The sequence below is a fragment of the Eucyclogobius newberryi genome, unplaced genomic scaffold, assembly GCF_026437365.1.
Source record: "Eucyclogobius newberryi isolate DKJ021-1_F unplaced genomic scaffold, fEucNew1.0.hap1 SCAF_8, whole genome shotgun sequence".
In the NCBI taxonomy this organism is placed as follows: Eukaryota; Metazoa; Chordata; class Actinopteri; order Gobiiformes; family Gobiidae; genus Eucyclogobius; species Eucyclogobius newberryi.
The window spans coordinates 19,792,887-19,808,838 of NW_027316500.1; the positions used below are offsets into that span (position 1 = coordinate 19,792,887).

A 15,952-nucleotide genomic window follows, 5' to 3' on the forward strand; every position below is an offset into this window, starting at 1 on the left:
AAGTTCCTGTCACCGTGGACAACGTAAACTGATATCAAGTGACTTAAAAAGAGACAAGAAGCTTTAAAAGAGGGACTCATGGAAAGTAAGGAATGCTAACCAGGAGCAAATCCCGCAGAGTGGTTCCTGCTGTGCACAAATGTCCAGGGGAAGAACTTATTTCGAACCGACCTCTGCGTTTTGTGGATGTGGACTCTGCGGGAAATGGACCGACGGGAGGTCATTGGCATCACAACATTTAGTATTTTCACTTTTTTTATGATAGCTGCGAACATCACGACGAGAAAATTATCTGGTAAGTGCACATATAAAAAAAAAACCTTTTGAAAATGTAAGCTTTTCATATATTTATTTTCAAATGGCCGAAGATTGGATTGACCAAAATATATTCAGTGCTAATGTTACGATTTTGTTTTATTTACTGTCTTGAAGCCATGGATCAAACCCAGCGACCACACGCAGCCCTGTGCACACAGCACATCTTTGTGACCCAGCACTGTGTAACTTCTGATAAATGCATTACCAGGAATGTTCCACATTATGTCATTAAATGTATCTACCCTCGTGTAGTCCACCAGGTTGCACTACAAGTTCAGACCCCTCATGAGAAAAGTTACTAATGCTACTAATGGCCCCTTTCCATTAGCACCTACTTAGTTTGCACCTTTTAACTTCTTAGTATATAGTCAGAATGCTCAGCTAATAATGCATAGTGTGTCTTTAGTGTTACATATCTATTTTTAAGGAAAGATTTGGTAACTTTCTGTAAAATTTTGATAAACACAGATACATTGATAGGGCAAGTTTTGTTATCAAGTGTTTGATCACCCCTGAACCACAAAATCCTCATGCTTGTCTGGATCTTGTGGACACAACTACTATAGATACTATAGGTAATTTCATTCCAAAACATTTGCTGTGCTGATTGTCATTCATCCAGAAGTGCTTCATCATAGAAGTAATATGAAGAAGAAACCTGATGCAGATTCTCAGAGAAAGCATCAAGGAAAATAGCTCCAGAGTTGATAAATTGAAGAACTGAACAGAAATTTGCAGAAAAAATTAACAAGCATCCTCTCGGAAGCAGTTCTAACAGGAGAGATGGATTTTACACAGATTGCACAGGAAGCACAACATTGAATGAACAGGGAACATCACATCAAGAAGTTTAACATAATTTTGAATAAGAATAATCTACCAGCACAACGGGAGGACATGGACAGACCAATGTGAGACAAAACAATTGGATCAAACAGAACGGTTCCTTTCACAGCTCTCCAGAGGGCTTCAAACCTCAACCCACATCAAAATTAAAGCGAAAAATATCACAGCCATTAGGAACAACAAAATGACATAATTGGAGGCTGCAGATCTGAGGTTACGTGGCACAGCCACTCTGAAGAATGCTAAGACACCTTATTCAAACATTACACCTGAAGAGGGAAAGAGACTCGGCACTTCAAGGATCACAGCATTAACATTCTACCAGCAAACAAGGGGCGCTGCACTGTGAGTCTTAACACAGCTGATAATGAAGCCAACGTCAACAGCCTCCTCGAGGACAATACCACATATAAACGTTTGAAAAGAGACCTGTGGCTACAAGAAGAAGGTTACAGTGAAGATTGTTGCAGAAGCTTGAGAAGGAGGAGGATCTAGACAGGCCTCTGTATTACAGACTATCCTGGGAAGCTATTCCATGCATTTATGGCCTTCCCAAAAAAGAGAATGTTCCACTACTAAGACCCATTGTGTGTAGCACCAGTTCCGTCACATACAATGTGGCCAAGAATTTTACTACAATCTTAGTGCCATTGGTGAGGAACACAGAACATCATGTGGAAACACACAGAAATGTGGCAGTGGCAGCGGTGAGGAGCAGACTGCAGGAGGACACCACCTTAAAGTAAAGGACCACGCTGACCCCCTGACATCTGCAACACAACTATTAGACATCTTTCCGGGACTCATCTACAGACAGCTGTACAATGGGCTCCCCCGTCTCTCCCATCGTTGTCAACTTGTACATAGAGCAGAGAAGAAGGCATTGACCTCCTTTTCAGACACTATGCTAAGTCTTTGGTATCACTACGTGGATGAAAAAAATGTGAAATTGTGATATTCAAGAAACAAGAGCTTGATTAAAATCAGCTGGTAGATATCTCTGGTGCTATATACTTATTGTGCAATGTCCCTGTAAAAAAAAATGGAGATAAAACATGTCCAGAATGCTCTCTCAGCATGGTCGATGCAATCAGTTGTAGTAATCTGGATACTGTTTTTGAAAAAGACATTACTCACTACTGTGAACTACAATATTGAGTCAACATAAAATAACCTAACCTTTTTTATTGTTGAAAAATATAAGACATTTTCTTAAATCTACATGTATGCCCTGGAAGCAAATATTTTTTTTGCAGGATGGCACTGGGGGAGAATGGCCTCTGATTGGCTTCCCTTCTGCCTTGTATGTGTCCGGTTAAGATTAGGCATTGGCTAGAAATGGTTAGGGACAAGGTTCGGGCTAGCCAAACAGCAAAAACATTTACTATCAAAAGGAAGTTAATCAGAGCCGCACTTCCCCTTGCATTAAAAACCCCACATTGATCCAGAGTCAAATAATTGCATTTAAGTACAGCGCAGTGGGTGGACATAGGTGGTAGGTGAAAACTTAAAATTTCTGAGCACTCAAACTTTGAATGCCAAACAATATAGGGCCATCTTAATAAACTATTAATGAGGGAACACCGTTATAACATGGTTGAATTCTCTTAAGTTTATTTTATATAATGTCCCATTTTATTTCAGGGTTAATAAAATGTCTTAATGAAATAGTTTCACATCAATTCGCAGGAGAATTATTTTCAAATATAGCCTCCTATCCAACACAAAATTATATTTTGAACAACCATACAAATCAGTTGTTTCTATGGTGTTCTAATATCTTGAATTGTATCCACATGGTAAATGGTCTTAGCTTCAAATTCTGAACACTTTGGAGTTTTCCATGTTTCTACCAATCAGGTTTTGAATAAATGTGTTGGAGTCAGTCAACAGGTCAGTTTCTTTCTCTTAAGTCGCACTACCATCTGTCTCTGTTTAGAGGCTGGATTGTGGAGGATGTGATTAGCTGGTCTTGAAAGAGGGCGGGGTTTATTGAGGTTTATTTAGTCTGAAGGGGAGGAGATATGTGGTGGGAGGGAAAGGTTAAGGTGTAATTCCATGATGAGCCTAAACAAAACTCAAGGAGAGAAGAAGGTTACGACAGTTATAAACAGAACATGGAGAGGCTGCTGCGGGAGCTGAGGCAGTTTCCACGGCAACTACAAGGGCATGCAAAGGTAAGTCTGTGACCGCACACACTGTATACGACTGACATAGCTCAACATTATGCGAGGACAATATACAGCTACTCTCTGATGTTTGGATCGGTCATCCCTCCTCCGCTAACACTGGTGCCACTCACTGTTACACTTGTGTGTTGCACGATTGGACAGCGGTTGCTTATTTACGTCTGCTACTGAACACAAGCATTCCATTTTTATGATACCAACTGAAGTGTAATTTTGTGTACAGGTCTAAAATAATATATCATAATATAATATCTCAGCAGTACATAATTTAATTATATTGGAAAGTATTTTTATGGAAATAATATTTCTTTTGGGACTGTACAAACCAAGATTTTATGTATTGTAATGTGTCCTACAAGTTTGTTTCACATTGTAGTCTCTAAGTTTAATAAAGTATAACACAAAACGATTAAACTTGAATTTGGAGTTCCAGAATTGTACTCTCTAAATTGAGCCTTTTCGTTTTAGATTTTGCATGAATGGGTTATTGCCCTCTAGTGCTGAACATTAGAAGTGCGTGGCACCAGTGTGAGTTTGCAACACTCTTTAATATTGTCAATTAACCCAGTGTGATTGTGAGTGTTGCATATGTAAAGTAGTGTTACATCAGACACGAGACTCGGCAGCACTGTGCTCTGGGGCTTTCTCTTGTGGCTAAGCTACTTTAACAAGTCTAATAATAGACAACTCCGTCGTCACGTGTTTAACTGCACCTCCTCAACTGTTTGTAATCATTAAATAAACCCAACTATTTGACCATTTCTATTTTGAATTGACTAACATTAGAATTACTCTGTAGTAGCAGCAGTTCTAATGCTTGTACGTGCTGTCATATTCACATGATTGTATCTTGGATGTACAACTCACTATGTTGTCCTTTATGCCCTCATAGGATTGGGGCCTGTTAAACCTGACCTCCAGATGAGGACTACACATGCTGTCACATTTCCTCATCCAGAACAACTGGTGCTACTTAACTATTTGTTAACCTCTGAACGCTCATGACGGACTTTGTGTCCAGCATGTCAAAGTTCGATAACGTGCTCCATCTCTACGTGGAGGTGAGATCTATTGATGACAAAGGGCTACTCGGAGATGACACGAGCAGTCTCCACATGCTTCAGTGTCCGGATGTCCTTCCCCACTCGCACAGACGGTTTGTACACCCTACAACCAACCACAGCCCTGATTTCTCCCCAAAGACTCCACATCGACCCAGGGCTCTAAGCCAGAGTTTACCACCATCCAGATGTTCCTCTAGGCACACTGTGAACTTCCAGCTCCCAAATCAGGATGATGCCAGGTGTCTCACACCAGCTTCTCACCGGGACACATTGTACGGCAGTGTGGGACAACTGTCTGAAAGCCACACCCCTGGAATGCCCCTTTCTGACTTTGGTGGACCATATTCTCATTGCAGGAACTGGGGGTCTCACCACAATTGGGTGCCTGAGCATTCATTCCCTGGAGTTGGGCGATGGTCTGTTCCGTCCTCTCCAGCCAGTTCTAGGAGATTTTATGACCGGAATGCAGATGATGATGATGATAATGGTACTACATCTGTGGTGCGATATGGCTATGTTGAGAAAGCCAGCGTCAACACAGGGAGCCAACGATCTTCTTTGTGCCAATATGATACAGACAATCCTTTCCCTAAAGAGCATAACCATCTCCAAAAGCAGAACAGTGATCCAGGCTGGCACCGGGATCCAGATAATCGCATGTTTTCAAACTACCGCCCTGTTCACAATGCCCAAAATACCCCCACCTTTTACAGAAGAAGCACATTAGAAGCTGTGGCCAAGGATGCTGCTCATAGGGCCTTAAGGGAATTTGGATCTCCAGATCTGAAGCACAGATATGAAAGTTATATTCAAGAGAATAGTTTCCCAGATCCGACTCGACATCAACAGCCGCAACACAGTTGGTCCTCATCTCCCAGTCTGAAAAGAAAAAGCACTACACTGCCCTCTAGGAGCAGCCAGGCTGAAGTGACCCGGGCACAGGGTCAAACTGGGGACGTTGCACATACACATCAGCACTTTCCTTCTGCAGGAGCCTCTCCATCACTCAGTGCCCATAGGTTTTCCCCCAGCCTTCATCAGCAGTGTGTGGAGAGCAAACAGGCTAAGTCTTATCCTCAGCCACATTTGCCTGCAGGGAAACCCACCGATATCCAGCACGCTATTTCTATTAGCAATATTCCTGCAAACGGCTACACAAAGATGTGTAGCAACAATTGTCAAAATGACTGTAATTCTAATGCCAATAACTGCAAGTTTCCTAATAGCGCTAACCAAAGACACAATTTTAACGTGCAAAACATAGCAAGTCCTGAAAATGACTTCATGAATCTCTCTTCATGCTACAAGATGGAAAAGGCATCTAGTCCTGTCATTGGTGGCAGCATATTTTCTAAGTCAGATAGGGTCAAAATGTGTACTTCCCCAGTGCCTTCCATGGACCCACTTGTACTCTGCAGCTCTACAACCAGAGCTTTTTGTTGTGAAAACCAACCAAGACACCGCTGGCAGAATTCTCCTCTGTATGTGCAGCCACATCCCCAGACCGAAAAAACAAACCACAGATCGCCACAGACCATGGCCGGGTGTAGGTCTCCTCTTTCATCTCCAAAATCATCATCAAAATCTCTATCCCTACCTTCTAGTTTGAACCACACTGATTTGTTTCATCATCCAGAGATAAAATCAGACCATAGTGTGGGTTTTAGTAATGTTCTGAAATCTGAAAACACGGTAAATATAAATAATCCTTGTATAGAAAGGAGACAACACCCTTATGTGTCTGCCAGTTCAGTCATGAACAGCCCTGAAGTCACCAGGAGGAGCACCCTTGAGCCCCATCAAGCCCACCCCTCTGTAAACCGGCCGGCCAGGTGTGAGGTGCACAGAAGGGAGCACAGTGCTGATAAAGGGCAGAAATGTGCAAATCCTGTTTACATTGAGAGAAAAAAGGTGGCGCCTGTGAGGAACATACCTCAGACAGTCTGTCCCATTGATGAGTCCTCCTCCTCCAGTGAGTCCTTCAAAGTGTCGCATGCAGATGTCCCCTGCAGGCTGGGCCCTACTCAGATGAGCAGCAGCACAGGTTCACAGGTTGGATGGAAATCTCTTGTCCCTTGTGATCAAGTCCCATTCCCATCCTGGTTAGCACTAGCTGCTTCAATTAGATGTATGTTATCAGAGCGTTTAATGTGTTACTGTGTAAGTGTTACAGTAGGTTCTTCCCCAATTTGTACCTTGCCTCCAAAGAGCTCTCAATCCTATAGTGAATGTGTGAAGGACCAAACCAAGGGGTTTGAGTGTGTTGTTGTTATCTTGTGTTGTTGTTGTTATCATATATATTTTTATGTTCAAGGAAAATGTCTTTCTGTTGTGTAGTTTAAATGTCTGTTAAAGGAAAGACAAGCAAGAGCATAATTTGAATTACTGAATTCTCTTTGGTGTACTAATAATACAAATGCATTGGGTTGTGTGTTGTGTATTTGTATTTGTACCTAATAATATATAAATCTTATTTTTAAAATTCATAGTTGCTCTACGTGGCAATTCATTAAATCCCTGGAAAGCACCCTCAATCAACCGCACATGCACATGCACATTCACTCACCCTATGGCAAAGGAACTGCAGCCTGCTCATGTTATAGGCAGCTAGGCTTCTATTTAGATTGACATATTTTCCATTTGTTTCTATCACAGCCGCAGTGTTGTGAGTTCAATTACCGCCTGCGACAATTTAATTCATGTCCTCCCCTCTCTCTCATCCCCCATTTTACGCTGTCCTTTCCTGTCTAAAAAAGCCAACGGTCAAAAAAATCTGTAAAAATAGAACTATTTTATTTTTTTCATATTGATTGATCACAATTTATTCTCATAAAATACCTAAATTGGCAAATGATGGAATCTCGATCTGGATTATAGTGTGATTAATTATTTACTGTATACATGTATACTGATATAATTTTTTCAAGATAAAAAATTTTGTCCATATTGTCCAGCACACGATATTCTCTTGCGCAAAGTCAGTACACAGCATTTACAGTGTGTGCAGTGTTTGCATTTAACAGTTTCTATTACACTAACAAAACAGTGGAAAACAAACCATTGAATTTAACATTGAGTTCTTGATGTGTGTTACTTATTAATGTAAATGTTGTTGTTTTTTAAATAAACTATCTTTATATTTGCATGGACTAAATATAATGTTCATGCTTTTGATCAGGCTAACCATGTTCTGAGACGGTCAGACTTGAGGTCAGAGAAGATTGCCAAAGCCAAGAGGGACTTTCTATTTGGGGCGCCATCTGAAGAATGCAGTTTAACTGAAGGTATTAAGTAGTTTCATAAATGTTGACAGTTTCCCATTGCCACATGCTGATATAGCTATAAGTCATTTTCTGTGTATTCTTTTAAACAGGTGCTACCTTGGTGGCCCCCAGCAGGCGCTCAGCTGGCTCTATCACGCCCCGGGACAGTGTGGGGCAGAGGCTCCTGCATCACAAAGTGCAGCAGATTGAGGTGGAGATTTTCACCCCGGAACCTCGTGGGTCAAGCTCTGGAATCATCCGTCGAACTCTGAAATACTCTGAGACCGACCTGGACGCAGTGCCTCTGCGCTGTTACCGGGAGACGGATCTGGATCAGGTCAGAGCATTAAAGGATCACACTTCCACACTGGAGTGGTCACTGTCTGCAATTTGTGACCTACAGTACAATGTGCCAAGGGAAATCGTGCTTCTGTAGGTTGGAGGAGAAGAGAGGGTAAGCAGGAGGATAGTGCTTAGTGTTGGTACGATGGTGAGTGAAGCTTGGTTGACATGACGCTTAGACTAAAGCTGGACAGTGGTTTAATACAGGTTTGCACATTGTGCATTGTGGACTTTGTAAAGCTTTGTTGGGGCAGAATTGGCTTTTGTCCATCAATGGTACATTACTGTTTTCAGAAGTTTGAGGGAAACCGGATTGTTGTGGGAATTAAAAACTATTGGTATAAATATATATTTTTGTTATTATACATTTCTTCTCTAGAACCATGCTTTGCACAGACAGACACATACCCACATACTCGAAGAGATCGAAGTATCAGATGCTACTGTAAATTAGTATATTTAGGAGTTGATTGAAGAGAAATGTGATATATTTAAAAACCTACACTGAAGAGGAAGCTCAAGGACACATTCATTGTATGGTCAAGTGGCCAGTGATCATTTTCAGAGAGGATAGACCATTTGACAAAACATTAGTCAACAGTCTGGACAACTTGAAGTTGAAATAGTTGCCGTTTGCTGTTGTGTAGGTGATGCAGGCTGAAGCTGACGTGTTTGAGGAAAATGAAGCAGAGGTGGACTCTGCCTTTGGGAGTGACCGCAGTATTTTGGGAGCCTCCAGTTTCAGCCCTGAGGATGTAAAAGAAAAAGAGAAGAACACCCATGATGAGAAGGATAAGGTGGGCCGCACTGGAAGAGGGGAGAAGGGCCACAGAACCTCCAGAGAGATGATCAGGTGAGTCATCTGGACAGGCCAGTAGACTGTTCATATAACACCACTGACATGCAAATACTGTATGGTCAGGCTTTTGACATTATTGGCATGTGTCTAGACCTTTGGATACAGTCCTTGACTCTCCCTGCGCCCTCAAGTCCCCTGTATCCCTGAGCAGTCCACGCTGTTCCTCAGACGGCAACTTGGACTCTTTCAGCCGCCATTTTGAAAACATCATGGAGTCTCACAGAGCCAAGGGTACATCCTACAGCAGCCTGGACAGCGTGGATGTCCTCACCACAGGCTCCACCTCAGTCTTTACTTTTGACCTTCCTACGCTCACCCCTGAAATACAGGTGCGTGCGAAAGAATGTGCCAAGTGTGATACCTATTTATTGATCCAACTTTATTTGTTTTATTATATCGACTTTTATTTAACCAGGTAAAAATACCCTGAGAAACCTCTTTTGGGTGACCTGGGCCAAAGTAAATATTGCTCCAATAATATTGCTCAAATAATACCTTATGGTATTATTTGTTTGTGCAGACCCAGATTTCAGACACAGCCCGGCAGCTGATGGACTTGAGCTTCGCCCCTCTGTCCCGCTCTCTTCTCCCTGGTGGCTCAGTGAACCCTGTGTCTGAAGTATCCCCCAGTGCCTCAAACAGGACCCAGGACTTTTGTATAGGCCGGGATCAGTCCTCCCCAAACATGGGCTCTACTCTGAAGGATGGGTTTAAAAAAGTCAGTTCTGCTCCATCACTCCACAGCAGTGTCAGGTAAGTGTTCTGTTGATGTTGTGTTCAAAGTTTTGTTAAAATGTGCTGGAAGGTAGTTATAAAAAAATGGACCTTACTCATACAAACATTATGAGCTTTTGAGACTGGATGGAATAGGCATTGTAACTAATTATGGAAACTGGACACATCTGTTGTTGTACTTTATTTCATGGTAAGATGATAAATCCTAAAGACCATAAATCCTGTTTCGAGATAAATAACCAGGAAAATATAGAGCTTCAAAATACATTTATCCCTGGTTCAATGAATCAATTTTAAATGTGTTTGTGTAGCTCTTTACGATAGCAACAACTGAGACAACTTTTTGCTATTGGCAGCGTTAAGTTATAATAAACTTTCAGATGTCATTCATAAACATATGTGTATTTTAGTAGCAGATAAAATCATTTGTGAAGGAAACGGTGGATAACAAAGGGAGGAAATGCATTGGGAAGGAGATGCAGTGGAAGGACAGAGCAAGAGTTGTAGGAAGTCCCGCCCTTCCACAGCAAAGGACTGAGCACAGAGGAGTCTTGAGGAGACCAGAGCAGGCATTAAGGGCAGAATGGCCCTATCAAATTTCACTGACAGACCTGAGATTTTGGGATGATTTAGGGGTGATTCATGGCTGTTTGATGGCCAGACTCCTGTGTTGGCACATAGGAGTTTTGGAGGAGGACAGGGAGCTGTACACTCCGCTGTATCTGGCCTCATACACGTGAGTGGTTCTAGAACAATGTTTAATGTTTGAAAAATATAGTCTGTTATCATTTGAACAGAACTTTGTGGTTAATGCGACTGCGTGCATGTACATTTTAATTCCTAGGATGCCTTCACTGATGTGTCTCTATTTGTATTTGTATTGAGATTTCTGCACTCAATATTGTCAAAAGTATTTTTGTCTACACATTCCACTTTAGTAACACTTAAAAAACCCTGTGGTCTTGTGTGTTGGAGACATTCAGGTTGAGCTGGGATTCTTTGGGTCTTTTCCTGTTTGAGACAAAAGACTGAAAGGAAGTTTGTTCAAATATCTCAATCATGTTGTGTGTATCCTCCACAGTACAGCCCCAAAAGCCAACTTAATCACAACAACTTCTCACACTTGTAATTCCATAAAACATACAGCATTTTCCAATATTATAATTTCTCAGGAATATAATTGGTAACCCAATAACAAACCTATGTTTATGGACAAAGCTTTTTTGGTTATAGAGTGAGACAATCTTTGTATTTTGTAGGGAGCATGTGAAGCGGCCCCCGGAGCTGCTGTACCCTCAGGCAGATGTGGCACAGCGTTTGGCTCGCCATGACAGCGTCGATACTCTGAATGGCATCAAAGCGGACCTACAGGCTGCCAAACGGCTAGCCCAGCGTCTCTACAGCTTGGATGGCTTCAAGAAGTCCGATGTGGCCCGACACCTAAACAAAAAGTGAGAAAGCGTCCTTGACGACAATTTACATGTGATTATACAGCAGTTGAATGTTACTGTGTTTGTGTGTGAACAGTAACGAGTTCAGCCGCTCTGTGGCCGAGGAATACCTGAGCCTCTTCAGCTTTAGGAGCCTCACCATCGACGAGGCACTGAGGTCAGCTATTCATTCTGTTTTCAATATAAAAGAGAGAAAGAAAGAGAGAGAAAGAGAAAGAAAGAAAGAGAAAGAAAGAAAGAGAGAGAAAGAGAAATAGAGAAAGTCATTGTCTGTGTACTGTAGGTTATTTCTGAGGCGGTTGGCCCTGGTGGGAGAGACACAGGAACGAGAGCGGCTCCTCGCACACTTCTCTCACAGATACGCTCAGTGTAACCCTCACTGCCTCAACACAGAAGGTGCCAATCGACTCACTCACTCTCACCGTTGACATTCTTTTAATACACTACTCAATGCTACTACTATTACTAGTTAACCCTTGTTTAACTTAAATTTACTTGAACTGAACTACAAGTGGAAGATGGATCGAAAAATGGATCATATCACAATTGTGAGATATGCTAAATTACAATATCGAGTATATTGTCAATAATGTAAACTATTTAAAATGACCTCAAAAAGAAACAGAAAGTGCAATTTCCCAAATAAGGGTTTAAAGTGATATTTCTGCAAGTTTGTGGCTAATATTCATGTTTTGTGCTAGACGTTAACCTCAATCAAGATATTTACAGACATATTTTCATATTCCTGATGTATTGTTAAATAACATGTGAATAATTTTTTTAATTAAAATAATAATAATAATGGAGAGACATTATTTTTTGTCAATGTCTCCCACTCCTTTACACACCATTGTTTACTCTCTAATCCAGGCTACTTCAATCACAGCAAGTTTCTGGTTTGCTCATTTTCATAAAAAACTTTGATTACTTCTTTTAAAGCGTAAATAGTCCAATGTTCAAATGAAGGCATGTTTTATAACCACTTGTATAGTATTTTATGCACCATGCAAACATATTTGTGAGTAGTTGGGCAGGAGTACAATTTATCTAATTGCTTGGTATTATTTTATTTATTTATTGAAATGTTTGTATTATAGTCTGTGTGCTTGTACTGTGATATATGTGAACGAGCGAGCCAAAGACAAATTTCTACAATCACTGGGTATGACAATAAATGTATTCTATTCTATTTTGAGTGAGCTCAGTTGTGTTGCTGCTCCACAGACAGCGTCCACACTCTGACCTGTGCTGTCATGCTCCTCAACTCGGACCTCCATGGCAATGTGAGTATTCTCTACTGCTCTTACTGTGACAGCTCAATACTGTGCTTTTTCTTATTTTGAAATTCAGTGTGATGTGTAGTTCATAATTATTTTACAGTCAAAGCTATTGACACAGTTGTGAGGCTTAACTTTGGCATGTTTGTAGAATGTGGGGAAGAGGATGTCCTGCAGCCAGTTTATCTCAAACTTGGAGGGACTCAATGATGGAAAGGACTTCCCCAAAGAGGTCCTGAAGGTACATGAAAGGACATGAAATCACACATTACTTTCACTTTGTCATACAACTATGACAATTAACAAAACGGGTTTCAATCACAATGACTTTGCTGTTTTTAATGCCTCTGCTGATTTTATCCTGTTGTGGCCACATAGAGTTTTTAAGACTATTCCAAAGATCGATTGGCAATGTTTTTAATAGTTTAATAGTTTAATAACCCAAACATGGCATGTGCTAATTTTACCTAACTTGCAACCTATAGATACATGAAATCCATTTTCACTTTTGTCCTGTGTCATTGAAGCCATTGAACATTAAATAGAAGATGAAAACATCCACAATCTTTACGTATCCTTTAACCATCTGCATCCTCATCTGTTTGGTGTGGTGGGGTTCAGATTATGAGCTTCATCTCCTAAAGGAAGATGGATCTTGGAAGCGAGCTTTAGTTGGCCACAGTAGCTTTGAAAAATTGCGCATTTGGAGATGGAGAGAGAGAGAGATGGTGAGAGTGAGCGGGAGGGAGGTTGGACAAAGCAGTCTGTAAGTGTTTGCCCAGACGAGCATAGCAGTGTTTAACCTGTCGCTCCGAAGCTGTAAACCTGTGCTCTCTGAGTGGGTGTGCGTGAGTGGGTGCATCTTCAGTGCTGCCGAACCGTTTCCGCGGTAACAAGGATCTGGAGACAAGGGATTCCTTTTGGAGTGACATTGCAGCTTTAGCGCAGAACCAGCGTTGGAACAGAGAGTCTTGTTTATCGAATGCTTTTAATCAGCTCCAAGATTCTGCTCACGTGGGCTTTACTCCATGTGCAGTTGAGGCGCTGATACAGGTGGAGTCCTCTGTCCTGGAGACCCTTCAGTCATCTCCCCTTGCTGTTGACAGAATTCTAATGCAGCTCTGCAGAGGACCCGGGGACCATTAGTCAACGTCTGCTTCCCGGCACCATCACACGGGAGGAAAAGCCTTACTTGCCAACCTCTGTACCTTGTCCAAAGACTTTGTGTTGATATGAACATTTATTACTTGATTCTTTAATAAATTCATAAGTAAATAAGTAGTTAAAATGTTTGGAGTCAACAGCATTCAGTCGACGGACCGCACTCGCTCTCGCTCCCTGTGTGTGGTTCAGAACAGGCGCAGCTCCCGAGACGCTGACGCTTTCAGGAGTCAGCGAAAGCAGCGCTCTTGCTCACTCAAACCCTTGGCCTTTTCCAACCTGCTGCCCAAATCCAAGGACCGCAGCAAGAAGGTACCGCCTAATCCAGAACATATTCACCTGCCCCCTGGCCGCTTGAGAGCATGTGGGCTGTTGTGTGTCAAGAGTTGTGGATACGTTTTTGCACAACTCCGCAGTATTTACAGTCCTGTAACTGTAACGTAAAGTCGTGAGTCTGATGTGGAGACTGCTTTAGTGTGATAACTCCGCTGTTGAGCAAGATTGTATACAAGATTAGATAATTCATCTTTTTATTAAATGGCTAATAATACTAAACCGTTATGATGGAAATGTTGGTCACTACATATACCATTTACATATTTTTTTGTAATAGCCGATCCAGCAGGAGTTGATGGCTTATTTTTGCATACTAAATGATTTAAATGTGTTTGAACTTTAACCTACCTGATCCTGTTTTAAGTTATAGCCTATTTGCACTGAAAGTCAGTCTTGACTAAGCCTTTTATCATATTATTTATGATTATAATGATCTACAATGCATCAGTTTATATGTCCTTTGTATTATGGTACAACTCTCTTTGTTACTGCCTCATATCAATACACTTTTTATCAGTGCTTTAGTGTGTAGCAGAGGACAAGAATTGGGAAGGTTGAATGACGTGATGTAGATTGACTTATCACAGTTCATACTTGAATGTCTGTGACATGTGAGGTCTGATCTTCCACACTTGGGCCCAATTCATTTATAATAAGCTTTATACCTTAATGGTGCAGGATATATTTGGAAATCAGTTTCAATTATTATCTGACTTGTGGCCCACTATAACGACCCAGACCAGTTGATAATATGAGTGAGTGGCAGCAGACTGTTCTTGTGTTGCAGACGCTGTACACGTCCATCCGGAGTGAGAAACTACAGTGGACTATGTGAGTTGAGACTTGTTTAAACGCTGTGCGTGTGGTGTTTATGATCCATGCACAGGGTTATTTTAGCCATAGTTACCATGGTAACAGCTCCTTCTGTTTCTGCTAATAATTACATGTCAGCAGCTATACAATTGTGAACTCCCACAAGCAAACTGTTTGTGTGGAACATAATTATTCGTTTGGGTTTAGCTTCCAATCTTGTAATGAATATAGCACTTAGTTTATATAGCTACTTTAGTCTCAAAAATACTTGATTGGACATACCAACGAGTTCCAATCAAAGAAATGAACATTTTACACTCGGTCAACATTGTGCCCAAACACTATGTTTACATGTATCTATTTAGTATATGTATTATAAACTATGTGTTATGAAGTTAAGCTGTACAGTTGACTTTGTAAATTGTAGTGATTTAATATATGTGGTCAGTAGACAGAGCCACCATTTCAGTGTGGGCAGCTCTCACGTCTCCACAGACTGGAACTAGTGCCATCTGTGCCTTGTCCAATCGTCTGCTCCGCTCAGCTGTGGAGCCTTTTCATCTTCTGTTTAGTCACTGGGTCTTTGGTCCAACTACCTGCAGTTTCTAATATTGTGTACATAAACATATAATGTTAGAATTTCCGTACATTATTTTTATAATTAATGGATTTTGGTGAGATTAGTGCGGACCCAAGAAGTATATGCTTTCCTCAGCTTTTAGAAAGAAAAATAAACTTGGACCACCGTTTAAAAAAACACACAGCAAACAAATGTATTGAAGAGGCGCAAAGGGCCACAGTGAGAAATGAATCAACAATGTTATGAAGGCATGAAACTCTAAAATCTAAAATTTGACAAAAATTAAACCTGCAGCATTGTATTATCATTATTATTATTATTATTATTAGGCCCGAGCGCCACAAGCTGGCGAGAGGCCTATTAGTCTCGTAAGGCCGTGCAAAGCACGGCTGCGAAAGTGCGCACGTAGTGCGCACGAAATCGAGCGCGAAGCGCTCGCCCACTTCCAAACACTCACTAACGCACTCCTCCACTCATGCACGCCCCGTGCATGCTAATTAGTTGTAGGAAAATGGAACATTACCGTTGTAAACGGGCGAAGCCCGTGCAAAAGTTTGCACTAAACGAGCACTTTACATTCGCGGTCGTCATCCCCATATAAAGCACTCATTTGCGCTAAGTACTTCACGAATACGTTCCCCATCTCTTGCATGTTCCGTGCATATAAGCATGTAATGCAAAAATTGAACATTATTACTGTATAGAGGGCCAAAAACAC

The 15,952-nt window shown here is 41.3% G+C and overlaps 1 protein-coding gene across 3 annotated transcripts in view; it reads left to right on the forward strand.

Annotated features, from left to right (window-relative positions):
* The window catches only part of LOC140351385 (PH and SEC7 domain-containing protein 1-like), a 23,861-nt gene continuing 7,909 nt past the window's right edge, over nucleotides 1-15,952 (forward strand). Inside the window, exons 1-13 of one of the 3 annotated variants that reach the window (XM_072437204.1) lie at nucleotides 3,177-3,341; nucleotides 4,246-6,469; nucleotides 7,596-7,701; nucleotides 7,791-8,017; nucleotides 8,670-8,875; nucleotides 8,973-9,210; nucleotides 9,402-9,634; nucleotides 10,876-11,067; nucleotides 11,144-11,224; nucleotides 11,351-11,463; nucleotides 12,292-12,350; nucleotides 12,496-12,585; nucleotides 14,629-14,672. In XM_072437204.1, the coding sequence (XP_072293305.1) occupies nucleotides 4,355-6,469; nucleotides 7,596-7,701; nucleotides 7,791-8,017; nucleotides 8,670-8,875; nucleotides 8,973-9,210; nucleotides 9,402-9,634; nucleotides 10,876-11,067; nucleotides 11,144-11,224; nucleotides 11,351-11,463; nucleotides 12,292-12,350; nucleotides 12,496-12,585; nucleotides 14,629-14,672 (3,704 nt within the window). In that variant the 5' untranslated portion in view covers nucleotides 3,177-3,341; nucleotides 4,246-4,354. Of the gene's footprint in view, nucleotides 296-3,176; nucleotides 3,342-4,245; nucleotides 6,470-7,595; nucleotides 7,702-7,790; nucleotides 8,018-8,669; nucleotides 8,876-8,972; nucleotides 9,211-9,401; nucleotides 9,635-10,169; nucleotides 10,353-10,875; nucleotides 11,068-11,143; nucleotides 11,225-11,350; nucleotides 11,464-12,291; nucleotides 12,351-12,495; nucleotides 12,586-14,628; nucleotides 14,673-15,952 lie in introns of those variants that run through there. The other 2 variants (XM_072437205.1, XM_072437206.1) reach the window with 2 other exon arrangements.